Source organism: Geotrypetes seraphini, chromosome 16 (assembly GCF_902459505.1).
Source record: "Geotrypetes seraphini chromosome 16, aGeoSer1.1, whole genome shotgun sequence".
In the NCBI taxonomy this organism is placed as follows: Eukaryota; Metazoa; Chordata; class Amphibia; order Gymnophiona; family Dermophiidae; genus Geotrypetes; species Geotrypetes seraphini.
Window position 1 is genome coordinate 30,042,902 of NC_047099.1, and position 17,286 is coordinate 30,060,187.

The window sequence follows — 17,286 nt, forward strand, 5'->3', positions numbered from 1 at the left end:
TTCTCCATTTTCCTTCCTTCTTTCTTCTCTTTGTCTGTTTATCCTTGCCTTTGATCGATTGTTTTTCCCTTTTGTCTATTTCTTCTTTATTCCTTCCCTCCCTGGCAGTAATTTGCACTTTTGGTTTATTTGTGACCTTTCTCAAATTAAATTAATGACAACCCCTTAAAGGACAAGATCTCAAAGTCAAATTTCATCAAATAACAACAAACTTTTATTTATAATGACTGGAATAGCAGTACAACAAATTACACACAATTGGAAAAATTGTGACAGATTGAACCATAATTTTTGGTGGAACTCAGTTTGCCATATATATAAAATGGAACATACATTTGCAACACAAAAAGGATATATGGATAAATTCAAAAAGATTTGGGGACCATTAACAAAATATTGTAATAATTGAATTTCATTTTCCCATAATAAGAAAATAGTTAAAGAAGAAAGGGAGGGAGGGGATATGGGAGGGGGATTTATACTCTTTATTATAAATTATAAATAAAATATTATTAATAGATGTATTCTTACATGAAAACAATGTAATAAAGGGAGGGGAAAAAGGTTAATAATTTAAAAAATAATTGATAAAATCATTACAATATATATGTTGTATAACTTTATAAGAAAAATAATTACAGTTATATGATATATAAAATCATAAGAAATATAAGATAAGAAATGTTATGTATAAAATACATTATAGAAATATCAAGTGTATTATTAAGATAATTGTATGAAAATTTATGACACTTGTTGTTAAATGAAAAAAAATCAATAAAAAAACTTAAACCAAAAAAAAAAAAGGACAAAATAATACAGCGTACTCTGCACATTTTGGGGATAAAAAGATTCTTTACTTCACAAGGGAAGGCAAGAGAATTTGCATTGCTCTGTTTTACCTTTTCTGAGTTCTTTCTTATACTGTATAGTAATAAATATGTAACTAATAGACTTGAGTTTCTTCTAAAATGGTCTATCCAAATCACTGTTTATACTTACCCCCTCTTTCACTAAGGTGCGCTATGCTTTTTAACGCACGCTAGACGCTAACACGCATGTTATCCTATCAGCGTTTAGCACGCGTGTTAATTTAGCGCACGCGAACACGCTTGGCGCACCTTAATAAAAGAGGGCCTTAGAGCCGTAAACCATAATACTAGCACAGGGGTGCCCAAATGGCTGATTGCGATCGACCAGTAGATCGCAAAAGCAATGCGAGTCGATCTCGTTGCCTTTGCGATCTTGTTCTTCCTGCCTCCCCGAGCCAGGCCAGGTGCGTACAAGCGGCGGACCCACAAGCCTTCACCTCCGACGTCAATTCTGACGTCGGAGAGGAAATTCTGGGCCAGCCAATCGCTAGACCTATGAGGATTTAACACTTAATTCTCTCCGCTAAGAAAAATTACAGATTGGGCGGTGGAGTGATGTTTCCGAGATCTTTGGTTAAGAGAGTATGAAGATTTGTATAAAAGAACAGAACCGAATTAAAACGTAGAGTCACTAATAGACTTGAAGCATAAAGAAAACGGAATCAGGATATTTTGAGGATCACATCTAAACTAGTGTACTTTATTAATTGGAGTAGAAATTGTTATCTGGATTTCTTAATAAAAAAAACTAAAAACTGGTCTTAGAGACATTTGGAGCATTGAGATTAAGTATCAGATTTCTGCTTCTCAATGGCCACGCATTTGGTCCTGGAGAATGAGATGTACAGTGTCAGCATCGATGAGACAAACCTGGTTCTTTTTGTTGCATAGAGCTTTTTGGACCCCTGTTCGTTTACAGAAGTTGGATAGCTCTAGATCTAATAGATGCTGGCATTGTAATCTAGAAGCGGGGACCTTAGATCATCTACTTTTTCATTGTCCCTGCATTATGAACTTTTGGAATTCAATTTGGTCTCAAATAAATTGTTTATTAGAAAACCATGTTGCTTTATCCTATGATACTGTTCTTGTTTGGAATGTCTATGAGGAGAAAAAGTCAATTATCATCACATAACAGCAAACTTTTAATGATAATGACGGGAGTTGCTATTAAGCATATTATGAATAATTGGAAGAATTATACCAATCTTAATTATACATTTTGGTGGAATTCCTGGTGTCATATTTTTAAGATGGAGAGAGTAATTGCTTTGCAGAAAGGTAATTATAATAATTTTATAAAGATTTGGGGGGCCATTGGTTAAATATTGTAATGAATAGGCATTGTTTTCCTTTGATGAAATTTTAGTTATATAAAGGGGGAGGGAGGGTGGTAGGGGTATGTAATGTTTCATGATAATGGGTGGGTAGGGGGAGGGGGTTATTTATTTATTTATGTATTCATGATATTAATGAAAGATATATACAAGTGATGTATGATTGTTCTTATGTTGTATTTTTGTGCACTTGTTGTATGATTTAAAATGAATAAAGAATGTTTTAAAAAAAAATAAAATTCTGTGAAAAAGACAGCGCTTTAAATCCTTTAGACGGGTGTTGGACCTGCAGGACCACCAGACTACTCTTCCATCTGTCTGTCAGGTTCTCTTCTTAATGTCTACATCTCCTGAACGCTTGGTGTTGCTTCGTAAGAGTAACCGCCCTCTCTTTTTGTGCATCCCGGTGCTTCTTGCAGAGTTGGCCGCATTGATGTGGACATTAAGCTGAGTGGACAGTTCATTAAAGAGCAACACTGCTTGTTCCGTTCCTGCACCAACCAGAATGGAGAAGGTAAAGGAACGGTATAAATCCACATCCTTGTGAACGTTGCTGGATAACTAGAGAGTTAGTTGCGCCAAAGTTGAAAAATTACGGGGGAAGGGTGCCGGCACCCAGAGGTAGATGGCGCCTGGGACAGACCGCCCCCTTCCCCACTACATCACTGTGAGCAATAATAATAATATTGCAATTTATAGCTAAAGAGACATAAGATCGAGAAACTGTTTTATTTTACTTTTGTGATTATGATAAACATGCCGAGAGCCTCAAAATAGGACCTGGCGGGGGCCGCGAGTTTGAGACCACTGATATAGAGTCAATAATGAATAGGGATTTTAGACTCTAACTAACCTTTGATTTTCCTGTCCTACGCTTGCAATGGAGAAGGTATTGTAGCTGAGGAGAACACGTTCAAGGTACTTAATTTCATGTAAATACATATTGCAAGGTTTGAAATGGAGGGGGAACCCCCAGTGTTTTCTTTGTATGATGTAACAAGTGAACAGCAAGGAGCTCTTTAACGTACATGAGGCGTGACTGCTGCCCTTTTGCCTTTTGTGCAGTGATTGTGACTCTAGAGCCTTTTGAAGGAGCCGAGACGTACATCAATGGGAAAGAAGTCACCGAGTCATTTGTGCTAAAGTCTGGTACGTGGGGAATTTGTTTTCATTCTTCTTGTCCTTTGACAATTTCAACCACCAGAGGTTCTCAACCTGGGACATACCAAATGAGCCAGGTTTTGAGGAGATCCACAATAAATATGCATGAAATAAATTTTGCATGTACTACCATTCTGTGCAAATTTATTCCGTGCATATACATTGTGAGTATACTGAAAACCTGACTGGCTAAGTATGCCCTGAGGACTGGATCTACATACCGTATATATTTCAAATATAAACCAATATTTTGGGGCCCAAAAAACAGAGATCTTGGTGTATATTGAGCCATCTCCTGATGTGCACTCCCTACCCCCCTCCCGGATCCTTTTCAGGCCTCCCACAGGCCTGCCTTGAACCCTGGTGGTCCAGCGGTGAGCTGGGAAAGGAGCAACCCCTACTGTGTCCTTTCCCAGCTTGCTCTGCACCCCCCTTTGCAGGCCTTCCCCGGGCTTACTTTGAGGCCTGGCGGTCCAGTGGTGAGCCTGTCCCGGCTGGTTCCCCACCACCCCCACCTCCCTCCTGTCCCCCGCATCTGAAAAGGCATTCCTTGCACACCCTGGATGGTCCAGCTATGCTGCATGAGGCAGGAGCGTAGGACGATCGCTCCTGCTCAAGGCGGGATCAGGGGATGCAGAGATGGACAGCACAAGGAGGAATTGCTCCTGTACCACCAATACCTATATTTGTATATAAACCCTCAGTTTATACTTGAGTCAACCTTTTTTCGGCAGAAAAAATGGTTACCTCGGTTTATATTTGAGTATATACGGTAGTAATGGACAGTGAAGTGGCAATATGTGACTATAGCAGTGTTGGAGAACTTGAATCCTTATAAACTGGGAGACTATATTTAGATTTTGTTCATACCTTTTTCAGTTGTAGGTTGCAGTTGACTACGCTAGGTATTCTCCTATCCCCAGAGGACTTACAATCTTAGTGCCCTTTATATCAAACTAAGGTGGAGCTTTTTACCGTGGGCTGGCAAGGTAAAAACTTCGACACCCATAGGAATTGAATGAGCAGTTAGAGCATTTACCTCGCTGGCCCACGGTAAAAAGCTCTGCCGTAGTTTAATAAAAGGGGGGGGGGGGCATAATTTGTAGCTGAAGCAAGGGAGGGTTAAATAACTTGCCCAAGGTCACAAGGACCAGCCGCGGGATTTGGACCCAGCTTACCTGCGGCAGTCTAGTGATCTAATCAAAAGTGAATTTCCAGAAATGCATTTGTCACTTCCTTAATTTTGAATTACAAAGATGTCTGCTTGATCTGGACATTTCATTTGTGTCATTATTTTTGAATAAATGTTATTTTAGTCCAAAGAAGGTCAATTCCCTCAGATCTTCTAATGTGACACTGTTTGAGCAGATGTTTGTAATCTGTTTTATTGGGGGTTATTTTTTTTAGAGGATTTTTTTACACTTTTATAAAATTACCCCAGGGGTTATGCGCAGTGCCATTAAAGTATATACTTTGTGTCAGCCACCTGTACATCTGTATATTCAGAGGTAGAGTACTTGCAGAGCTGTGATTTACCCATTCTTTATAACATGTGAACATAACAATTGCCATACTGGGACAGACCAAAGGTCCATCAAGCCCAGTATCCGGTTTCCAACAATGGCCAACCCAGGTCCAAAACTAGATCCCAAGTAGTACAAAAGATTTTATGCTGCTTAATCCTAGGAATAAGCAGTGGATTTCCCCAAGCCATCTCATAATGGCCTATGGACTTCTTTTTTAGGTAATTAGCCAAACCTTTTTTAACCCCGCTAAGCTAACTGATTTCACCACATTCTCTGGCAATGAATTCTAGAGTTTAATTGCATGTTATGTGAAGAAATAATTTCTTCGGTTTGTTTTAAATCTACTACTTAGTAGCTTTATCGCTTGTCCCCTAGTCCTAGTATTTTTGGAAAGAGTGAATAAGCGATTTACATCTACCCTTTCCACTCCACTTAGTATTTTATAGATCTCTATCATATCACCCCTGAGCCGTCTCTTCTCCATCTCTACTCTAACATTTACACATACATGTCCACTGCTTCAGTAAAATTACATTGTTTACTACCTGGGCTCTTGGTGCCGAGTGGAAAGGGTCTATAAATAATAATAATTATTATTATTTTTATATACTGCCCTACCACATAGTTCTAGGCGGTTCACATACAATAAAAATGATACAATCAATGAATAAAATACAATTTACTAAAAGTACATTGAAATCCACTAAATATGCAAGCTATAAAAACAATATGCATTTACCAATCAGAATTCTAAAACATCAGTTTACAAATTTGTTAAATAAATCATTTTTTAGTAGTTTCCTAATGGACATATATGAGTGAACCTGAGAGATAATGGTACATAACCATAAGTTCATTTTACCTGCCTGAAAACCGAGCAATTTATCGAAAAATCTCTTGTAACGACAAGACTTAATAGTCGAGAGAACAAATAACTATTGCCCTCGAGTAATCCTATTAGGTTTGTATCGTTCAAAGCATGAGGACAGATAAATAGGCGCCATACCAAACAACACTTTGAAACAGATACAACCGAATTTAAACAATACGCTAGCCTCAAAAGGCAGCCAGTGCAACTGTCGATAAGATGGAGTAATATGGTCATATTTTTTTTCAGATCAAAAATTAGGTGGGCTGCCATGTTCTGTATAAGTCTCAATCTCTTTTGAAGCTAAAAATAGGCATCTGCTTGTCCTCCAAACTTAGGCGATCTCTTATAAAATTTCCCTCGCTTTGGCTAATGGCACTGTTCTTAAACATTATAGTGGACCAATAAAGAGCACCAAGAGCCTCATAAATTGAGATAGCAAATTTCACTTTATTAAATGACCCGACGTGGGCCGTGTTTCGGCACGAAACGCCTGCATCGGGAGTCAAATCCAATTAGTTGTCGAACAATCGAGTGACGCTATAAAAGAGCTCCAATGATAAAAACTGGATAAGCCAATGCCAGACCAAGATTATCGAAACTGTGTCAACAGCGTTCTCAACATCCATAGGTATTGAAATGTGCACTAAGCGCCAGGGGGGATTGTGTGTTAGTTCATTGTGGTGGAACTCACCATGGAAAAGTAATTTAGGACTGGCAGAATCAAATTTTTTTTAAAATAAATTCATACTAGAAAACGTCACAAACATAATTATTGTTATAGTACTTTAAAAGAATAGCAAGTCCTTCACCATATTCACTATTATTTTCCAAACTGACTATGTAAGTCATTTTGAACATTTTAATAGAAAGAAGATCCCACTGTGTGGTGTTACAACTTGATTGCTATTAACGGATTCATAAGGCTCCTTTTACAAAGCCACGATAAGAGGTTTCTACTGTGGGCCAGTGGGGCAAATGCTGTGACGCGGCTCTAACCCTCCTCGGCGGTGGACAGGAAGGGGAAGCTAAGCTGCAGCTGAAGCATTGTGATTACAGAATGCCTACCATCTGGCGCCCACCGATCGGTGCCTTTGTTATATAAATGTCCCCTCTTCGTAGGTAATCGGATTGTGATGGGCAAGAATCACGTGTTCCGCTTCAACCACCCTGAGCAGGCACGGCTAGAGCGAGAGAGGAGCAGTACTGGTGCAGAGATGCAGCTGGAGCCCATGGATTGGAACTTTGCTCAGAAGGAGCTGCTGGAAAAGCAAGGCATTGATATCAAACTAGAGATGGAGAAGAGGTCAGTTTACATTGATATATACACACACTTATATTCGTACCTCACAGAAGGCAACATGTCTTCATGTTTCCATCTGACAAAGCTAAGAGTTCCTGCATATGTGGAATAATCCAGGTGTTCTGAGATCCATAACATAATGTAGAAACATAAAAACATGATGGCAGATAAAGGCCAAATGGCCCATCCAACCATTATCTCTTCCTCTCCCTATTGGCTAAGGCTCTTAACATTTGCATCTCCTCTTCCTATAGGCTAAGGCTCTGTGCACCTGCATTGTGAGGTCATAGAGCTGCCCATCTGCAGTAACCATTATCTCCTGCTCTCTCTATTGGCTAAGGTTCTTAACATTTGCATCTCCTCTTCCTATAGGCTAAGGCTCTGTGCACCTGCATTGTGAGGTCATAGAGCTGCCCATCTGCAGTAACCATTATCTCCTGCTCTCCCTATTGGCTAAGGTTCTTAACATTTGCATCTCCTCTTCCTATAGGCTAAGGCTCTGTGCACCTGCATTGTGAGGTCAGAGAGCTGCCCATCTGCTGTAACCATTATCTCCTGCTCTCCCTATTGGCTAAGGTTCTTAACATTTGCATCTCCTCTTCCTATAGGCTAAGGCTCTGTGCACCTGCATTGTGAGGTCAGAGAGCTGCCCATCTGCTGTAACCATTATCTCCTGCTCTCCTTATTGGCTAAGGTTCTTAACATTTGCATCTCCTCTTCCTATAGGCTAAGGCTCTGTGCACCTGCATTGTGAGGTCATAGAGCTGCCCATCTGCAGTAACCATTATCTCCTGCTCTCCCTATTGGCTAAGGTTCTTAACATTTGCATCTCCTCTTCCTATAGGCTAAGGCTCTGTGCACCTGCATTGTGAGGTCAGAGAGCTGCCCATCTGCTGTAACCATTATCTCCTGCTCTCCTTATTGGCTAAGGTTCTTAACATTTGCATCTCCTCTTCCTATAGGCTAAGGCTCTGTGCACCTGCATTGTGAGGTCATAGAGCTGCCCATCTGCAGTAACCATTATCTCCTGCTCTCCCTATTGGCTAAGGTTCTTAACATTTGCATCTCCTCTTCCTATAGGCTAAGGCTCTGTGCACCTGCATTGTGAGGTCAGAGAGCTGCCAATCCGCAGTAACCATTATCTCTTTCTCTCTCCGAGAGATCCCATGTGCCTATCCCAAGCCCTCATGAATTCAGACATGAATTGTCTCCACCACCTCTTCCGAGAGACTGTTCCACGCATCTACCACCCTTTCCGTAAAAAAGTATTTCCTCAGATTACTCCGGAGCCTATCGCCTCTTAACTTCATCCTATGCCCTCTCATTGCAGAGTCTCCTTTCAAATGAAAGAGACTCGACTCGTGCGCATTTACATCATGTAGTATTTAGACGTCTCTATCAGGTTTCAGGTTTATTAAAAATTTGATATACCGCCTTATCAAATATCAAGGCAGTTTTACATTGTATAAAAAAGAAACTATATCAAAAATACTTTACAAACAAATTTCAATACAACAACAATCGGACGCACTGACAAACAATGACTTACTGATACATGGGGTAACTGGGCAGAACTACAATATTTTGATAGAAAGGAATGGGGAGAGGGTAAAACAGAAGGAAGGGGGAAATGGGCAAATTATCTGAAAATACAAGGCTAATGGAAAGGAACAGACCTCCATTACCGTCCTTAAAAGGACTATCAATCATCAAACGCAGCTTTAAAAAGAAAGGTCTTTAAACTGCTTTTAAATTTATTGAGGGATGTCATTTCTCCCGCCTTTCCTCCAAAGTGTACAGATTGAGATCTTTAAGTCTGTCCCCATATGCCTTATGATGAAGACCACATAACCATGTGCTGGTTTTGGTTTAGTTTTTTACTCTAGATTTGAATGTACAGTATTGTTGGTTTAGTTTATCGTTGTTAGCCCTTGCCTTCTCAAATTCTTGTCCTCTTTTCAAAAGAGGCTATTGGTTTATCACCGACGTTTTGCCCTCTTCCTCAGCCTGATTGAGGCTGGACAGACAAATCTTTACCAAAGCAGATCCCTTCCATGCTTCTCTCTTATGATGCTCACAGTACATAACAAGGCAGGTTACAATTCTACACAATTGTTTTTCAGAATAGGCCATAACAGGTTGGTTGGTTTGGTTTTTTTTTTTTAAAATAATCTCTGTCCATCTTAGTTGATGTGGTAGAAATAGCACATCAATCCAAAGCACTAATTTCTCTCCCATTGTTTACAGACTACAAGATCTGGAATACCAGTACAAGAGAGAGAAGGAGGAGGCTGACCTCTTACTGGAGCAGCAGAGACTGGTAAAAAATAAAAAATAAATCCTTCCAAATATATCCATTATTAGGTTAGAAGAGAAACTGGCGGTTATAATGAACCAGCAGAATAACGGCTGCTTGGCACAGCCTCTCACTAGAAGAGCTAAGACGGAAATATTATCAGGACTCAGTAAGACAGGAAACAAAGGCTTGGAAGCCCTAAGGCAAAGAGAATTTCTGACTTCACGTGAAGACCGAGAGGCAGTTCTGATTGATTTATTCATTCATTTGTCCCTCCCCACCCCCTTTACAAAACTGTAGCACAGTTTTTAGTGCTGGCCATGGCGGTAACAGCTCTGACACTCATAGAATTCCTATGAGCGGTCGGCACTAAAAACTGTGCTATGGTTTTGTAAAAGAGGGGGCTATTTATTTAAGACGTTATTAGTTTTCAAATCTCCACAGTACCTTTTTCTGACTTATCATGACCAAAACAGGTTTAGATAAAAATGTACTTCATTCTTTATTGTCCCTCCAGACCAGCACAGAAACTGATGGGTTTACGCTCCTCTGCCAGCAGGTGGAGACAGACTAACTTGTGACATCAGTACTGTGCAATCCTGACTGGACAGGGGGGAGGTAAAAGGAACAGAGAAGGGCTACTGCTGGACAGGGGGAGCAGGGAAGGGGTAAAAGGAATGGAGAAGGGCTACTGCTGGACAGGGGGCGCAAGGTAGGGGTAAAAGGAATGGAGAAGGGCTACTGCTGGACAGGGGGCGCAAGGTAGGGGTAAAAGGAATGGAGAAGGGCTAACGCTGGATAGGGGGAGCAGGGAAGGGGTAAAAGGAACGGAAAAGGGCTACTGCTGGACAGGGGGAGCAGGGAAGGGGGTTAAAGGAACGGAGAAGGGCTACTGCTCGACAGGGGGAGCAGGGAAGGGGTGCTTCTGGACATGGGGGAGGTAAAAATAAGGGAGAAAAGAAGACAGACGGGGCAGAGAGAAAGAAATGCCTAAGTCTAGCACCCGTTAATGTGATGGGCTAAAAAACTAGTTCAAAATAATTATCAAGTAACAAAATGTATAGTTAGTGAAAACACTAACTGAAAAGTAAATAAAGAATGAGGCCTTCAAATAGCATTGCATTAAATCCAGAAAAAGTTTTTTAAGTATAGAAATATAGAAACCTAAAGGCCAAATGGCCCATCCAGTCAGCCCATCTGCAGCATCCACCATCTTCTTCTCTCCCTATTGGCTAAGGCTCTTAACAGTAGATTGAGAAATAGAACTTCTGTAGGCCCAACCTGGTTCCTCTTTAAGAAAATTAACACTGTCAAAAGGTTTCTAACCAGTGGGAAAAATGCTACAGAACAGGAATTTTGACTTGATCAATTCATGTTCTGTTGCTTCTCCACACCATCTAACAAGAACGAAGAGGCACACAAAAATGTACTCGGACTATATCACACAACACTTGTCATGAATACCGAACTGTTCTCAGAAACTGGTGATTATTGAGACCAAAAAACCCGGGACAACCCGGGAGTTTTAGCAGATGGCAGACAAGGTTTCTCTCATTGCACTGATATTGGCTTGGCAACAGCTCAAAAAATTATTGTAGGAAAACTTATCTTAATTGCTTGAATAAGACTCTGGGTCCTAACTCGTTTCGCGATAGCTTCCTCTGAAGACCCTTAAGCTGCATCTCAAAAAGTATGGTCTACGAAACATAAAACACTCTACAACATTACATCAAAAACACATGATCAAACACATACTCGCAACAGGACGTGCCTGTCTCTCTTATTGTGAAAAGCTTCCAAAGATGCAGACAAAGCCCTTCACAACGCTAGACCGATTTAAAGCTCCGAAACCGGAAGTGACATCATCCACTGAAGCAGGAAGTTGAAAAACCTGAAAAAAACCCAACAAAAGTCTCTGCTGCTTTAAGAAAGCCCACCGTTCAACTTCTTTATTAAGACCACCAGGAGCGATAGTATCCCGTTGAAAATCTATTTTTGCTCTTTTCTCTATAATACTTCCATAAGGTTACCACCTCGAGGTAACTGCGGGGCTCCCAACACAGTAGACTTCAAGTCAGAGATCACATGAGCGGTTAAAATCACCACGACAAATTTTGCTTAGATGTTCCCCCCCCACGTGTTTTAAAACTTCGTGTGGTGTGGGTCACTTTGACACTTTGCTCAGATGTTCCCCCGTCACACACGTGACCCACACCACACGAAGTATTAAAACATGTGTGGGGGAACATCTAAGCAAAATTTGTTGTGGTGACTTTAACCGCTCATGTGATCTCTGACTTGAAGTCTGTTGTGTTGGAACCCCCGCAGTTACCTCGAGGTGGTAACCTTATGGAAGTATTATGGACAAAAGAGCAAAAATGGATTTTCAAGCGGGATACTATCGCTCCTGGTGGCCTTAATAAAGACGTTGAATGGTGGGCTTTCTTACACCAGCAGAAAGTTTTGGGGTTTTTTTTCTGGTTTTTCAACTTCCTGCTTCAGTGGATGATGTCACTTCCGGTTTCGGAGCTTTAAATCGGTCTAGCATTGTGAAGGGCTTTGTCTGCATCTTTGGAAGCTTTTCACCATAAGAGAGACAGGCACGTCCTGTTGCGAGTATGTGTTTGATCATGTGTTTTTGATGTAATGTTGTAGAGTGTTTTATGTTTCGGTAGACCATACTTTTTGAGATGCAGCTTAAGGGTCTTCAGAGGAAGCTATCGCGAAACGAGTTAGGACCCAGAGTCTTATTCAAGCAATTAAGATAAGGTTTTCCTACAATAATTTTTTTGAGCTGTTGCCAAGCCAGTATCAGTGCAATGAGAGAAACCTTGTCTGCCATCTGCTAAAACTCCCGGGTTGTCCCGGGTTTTTGGTCTCAATAATCACCAGTTTCTGAGCACGGTTCGGTATTCATGACAAGTGTTGTGTGATATAGTCCGAGTACATTTTTGTGTGCCTTTTCATTCTTGGTTAGAAGATGTAATTATCTGAGGGGGGACTTTTGATTTTTTCTTTTCCCGGTTCGTTTGGTTTAGCCTGCAACTTCTCCACCCCAGCCTGAAATAACCCTCCCTGTATATTTTTCTTGTCCTTTTTTTAGTAGTTTGAGTTTGTTCATTGTTTCTTAGTGTAATGCTCTGAAAGTTTCTCATTTGAGGAATTTCATGGGAGTGATTATGTCAGTCTGCTTCTGTTGTGACAGAAATTATTTAACTGGTGTGGAAAACTAAGAGACCAAAAATTAACAGAGGCAAGACAAAAGTACACCCAAAACTAAAACCTACTGTAACTCTTGTTTGTTTTCTTGAAGTATGCCGACTCAGACAGCGGGGATGACTCTGATAAACGCTCATGTGAGGAGAGCTGGAAGCTGATTTCCTCCCTGCGGGAGAAGCTCCCTGCCAACAAAGTGCAGACCATTGTGAAGAAATGCGGGCTACCTAGTAGCGGCAAAAGGCGGGAACCTATCCGTGTCTACCAGATCCCACAGCGCCGACGCATTAGCAAGGACCCGAAATGGGTGACCATGGCGGACCTGAAGATGCAGGCTGTGAAGGAAATCTGCTACGAGGTGGCGCTCAACGACTTCAAGCACACCCGGCAGGAGATCGAAGCTATGGCCATTGTCAAAATGAAAGAGCTGTGCCGCATGTACAGCAAGAAGGATCCCAACGAGAAGGACACGTGGCGGGCGGTGGCCCGCGATGTTTGGGACACTGTGGGTGTGGGGGAGGACCGGGGGGAGGACAGTACCAGTGGTGGAGGAGGAGGGTCTAGAGGTGTAGATGACCTGCGGGCACACATTGACAAGCTGACCGGTGTCCTGCAGGAGGTGAAGCTCCAGAACAACATGAAGGATGAGGAGATTCGCTCTCTGCGGGATCGCATGCTGAAGATGGAGCAAGTCATTCCTGTGCCCCAGGTGAGATCCGTCTTTATAATATTTAATGGTGAAGCATATCCATTCCTTAGTTAAAAATTTCTGAAATAAATAAGTCTTTAAAGTTTTCCGAAAAATTATCGGAGAAGGAAGGAGTCTAATTTCGGTAGGTAAGTTCATTCCAAATTTTTACAAAGGAAAATACCAAAGATTGACAAATCCTACCGAAAGCTTTAATTCCCCTACTAGAAGGGAAGGCTAATTTAAATTTGTGAATTCCCCTAGAGCAGTGGTCTCAAACTCAAACCCTTTGCAGGGCCACATTTTGGATTTATAGGTACTTGGAGGGCCTCAGAAAAAAAATAGTCTTATTAAAGAAACTAGTCATTAAGCCCGTTACATTAACGGGTGCTAGAATATATGTCTGTATGTCTTTGTGTCTCTCTCCCTCCCACTGTCTCTGTCTCTGCCTGGCCCCCTTTCTCTGTCTTTCTGACCCTCTCCCTTCCCCTCCAGGTCCTTGTGCAGCAGTAGCAGCATTTTCACCCAACCCCCTTCCCTACTCTTACCAGATGTGGCCTGCACCTTTTGGTCCCTCCCCCTTCCCTCCTGCGGTCTAGCCTGCTCAAAGGGTCCCCCTTCCCTTATCGAGTTTCCCGCAGGCAAGCCAAGCTTCTTACCTTTTTTTTTTCAGTCTGTTTCCCTCCCTCGCATGGCTCGCGGCTGGAGTCTCTTTGGTGCGTCCCTGCCCGACCCGCGGTCTGGCCTAATCCGGGCAAGTATCGGTGCGGCTCCTCACGATCCCCACCAGCGTCGGAAGCCTTCTCCGATGCTGGTGCGGCTCATGAGGGAGTCCAACACTGGCGGCCATTCCTTTCTACGTAAAGTATCGCTGCGGCTCCTCATGATCCCCACCAGCGTCGGAAGCCTTCTCCGATGCTGGTGCGGCTCATGAGAGGAGCCGACACCGCTGGTGCGGCTCATGAGGGAGTCCAACGCTGGCGGCCATTCCTTCTAGGTAAGTGCTGGGGACCCGCGCATGCGCACTCCTGCGGCCACGGAACTACATCTCACAGATCAGAGATCATGGAAGCACGCAGTATGAGTGCGCATGCGCGGCTAGCTTTTTATTATATATGATGACAATTTTGCATGAGGTAAAACTCTTTATAGTTTATAAATCTTTCCTTTTGGCTAAGTCTTAATAATAATAATATTGTAATTTATAGCTAAAGAGACATATGATCAAGAAACTCTTTTATTTTACTTTTGTGATTATGATAAATATACCGAGGGCCTCAAAATAGTACCTGAAGGGCCGCATGTAGCCCCCCAGACCACGAGTTTGAAATCACTGCATTAGAGGATAAAGGCTAATGGGAGTTGAACAAGAGAGTAATCAATGGAGAAAAAAATCCCATGTAGGATTTTGAATGTTATACTGGCACATTTGAATTGGACTCTCCATATCTCTGAACCAGAGGTGACATATATTATCAGAGAGGAATTCTGCTATCCCAAGTGAGAGTAGACTATAGGCTGCTGTTTGCTCATTTAAATTTTCTTTCTACAATTCATTTCTAGCGCAATGTTGTCTAGTAGTCTTGAACGCTAGGGTTTTGCATCTGAACCCGCAAGTTGCTTGCAGAATGATATTACTTATCTTTCAACTCCTCCTCCTTCCCAGTAGGCTTGCTCCTGCCCCCTCAGTGTTTCTTCTGCAAGCAAGTTGCTCAGATGTGTTTTCGATCTCTGCAGTTTTATTATTTTCGGGGGGGGGGGGGGGGGGGGCGAGGGGGATCCTGTCATTTTAAGTCTGAGGTTCCTCCACTGCCAGTTTCAGACTTCGTTCCTTTCATCTTGATGCCCCCTATGCCTGGAATAAATTACCCGAGTTTGTCCGTTGGGCCCCTTCCCTTGTTTAAAAGCAGTCTGAAAACCTACCTTGTTGATATAGCCTACTCCTCTGCCCTCCAACCCAGCCAGCTGATTAACTGTTCCCCTTAAGTGTATCCATGACATCCCGTTTGTCTGTTTGGATTGTAAGCTCTTTGGAGCCGGGACTGTTTTCTTCTTCTTTGTGACTCTGTACCACACTGGCTAAGCGCAGGAGGACCTTCAGAGAGTTCCTTCTGGGGTCCCCCAGCATCTGTTGGAGTCCTAACAGTGGTGGCGACACCGGAGATTAGACAGTCTGCGCCACGTGCAGATGAGGACCCAGAACTGGTCCAGGATATCCAGTCTGACATTGACTGGGAGGATGGAAGGTCCGATTCCATGCCCTTTTTGTCCCAGGATGCAGTGTCCCTGGCAGAGACTGGTTCTCTGTATGAGACCAGCGGACAAGAATCAGTGGTGGCCTTGGACCAGGGGGAAGACCCCTGGCTGTTCAAGGCATCAGCGTTTCTATGCTTAACCCTTTCAGGACCATAAGGATCGTAGGCCAATTTTTGTGGTTTTGACGACATTTTTATGGTAAAAAGGGCTTGCAGATGCCAAAAAATTGATTTTTTTTGTGAAATATCATTATTTTTATTTAAAAAAATCACACTTCTGGCTTATGGACAGTGTGGCAAGTGAATCTTCTCGTCAATCTAGCAACGACGCTAATGAATGAATGTCGGAACCAGTTTGTTTACATAAAGGCAGTATCATATGGAATCTGTACATATCAAATTTAGAACTGTAGACTATCCCAATCAAAATTTATAGGATTTTAAAGTTATGGGACAAATATGTCCCTTGGTCCTGAAAGGGTTAATAGCTAATTCGCTGCATGAATTGCAGCTGGAATTTCCACCAACATCCACGTCGCAGTACTCAATATGACTCAGTGACTCAATTTGGCTCAGTGACTCTGACCACATTCTTTCCCTCACTTCCTGACATCACGAAGCTAGTCACTGACCACTGGGAGTCTCCAGAAGGGTCCCTGCAAGTGGCCAAGACTATGGAGCACCATGGCTCTGGATTTTCAACAGCTGTTTGTTCAGCTGAAGGTGGATTTGTTGGTAGCATAGGTCACCAAGCGGTCTTCCTTGCCCTGTGAAGGAGGTGTAATGTTGAATGATACTCAGGATTGCAAGGTAGATGTGGTTCTCAAGAGGCAATTTGAAGCTTTAGCCTTAGGAATTAAAGTGGCAGCCGCAGCTTTCTTTGTGCCACGAGCTTGCTACATTCGGTTATCTCAGGACCCGGCCTCGGAGGAAGACGAGGATCCTCAGATGATCCTTTCTGGGGTGAATTATGTAGCAAATGCTGTGTGTGACATCATGAGTCATGAGCAAGGTGTCAGTCTATTCTATCTCTGCCCAGTGGATGTTCTAGATCAGACAACTTCCTCCAAGCTCTTTCTGGCTTTCAACCCTAACAGACTTTGGAGTTCCTGTAACCAGACTGTATCTCCTACTCATATACTGAGGCTGGTCTGACATCTGCAAAGGGGCCACTTAGTCTTTAATTCTTACCTTCACCACACACTACAGTTTAGAGCAAAAACTCCATAATAATAATAATAATCATTTTATTCTTATATACTGCCAAAGCCGTAGTAGTTCGAGGCGGTTTACAACAAAGAAGGGCTGGACAATCAACGAATATAGGTACAATTTATATAGGTGAGCAGTATACAGAGGTAAGGCATAAGAGATCTTGGGAAACAAGAGGTAGGGCATAAGGGGTCTTAGGTTACAAATAGGTTAAACAGGTTTGTTTTTACTAATTTTCTGAAATTTAGGTAGGTTCCAGCAATTCAATTTGGGCAAGCAGTTCTACAAAATTTGTTTACTTTCTCTCCAGTTCTCTTGGGTTTCACTAGGCTGATGTATATTCAGTGTTAAATCTCTTCTAGAGCCAAGATCCTGACAGCTTGGGAATCCCACATATGAGAATATTGTACCTACTTGTCCTCAGATAAAGCAAAGATACTTACCTGTAGCAGGTGTTCTCCAAGGACAGCAGGTATATATTCTCACAACCTGCCTACCTCCCTTAAAACCCTTTCAGGACCAAGGGACATATTTGTCCCATAACTTTAAAAT

The 17,286-nt window shown here is 42.2% G+C and overlaps 1 protein-coding gene across 7 annotated transcripts in view; it reads left to right on the top strand.

Moving 5' to 3' along the window:
- The window catches only part of KIF1C (kinesin family member 1C), a 93,380-nt gene that overhangs the window by 73,092 nt on the left and 3,002 nt on the right, over nt 1-17,286 (top strand). For all 7 annotated transcript variants that reach the window (XM_033924028.1, XM_033924027.1, XM_033924029.1 and 4 more), the window contains exons 17-21: nt 2,629-2,723; nt 3,275-3,358; nt 6,887-7,070; nt 9,315-9,387; nt 12,677-13,288. In XM_033924028.1, the coding sequence (XP_033779919.1) occupies nt 2,629-2,723; nt 3,275-3,358; nt 6,887-7,070; nt 9,315-9,387; nt 12,677-13,288 (1,048 nt within the window). The remainder of the gene's footprint in view (nt 1-2,628; nt 2,724-3,274; nt 3,359-6,886; nt 7,071-9,314; nt 9,388-12,676; nt 13,289-17,286) is intronic.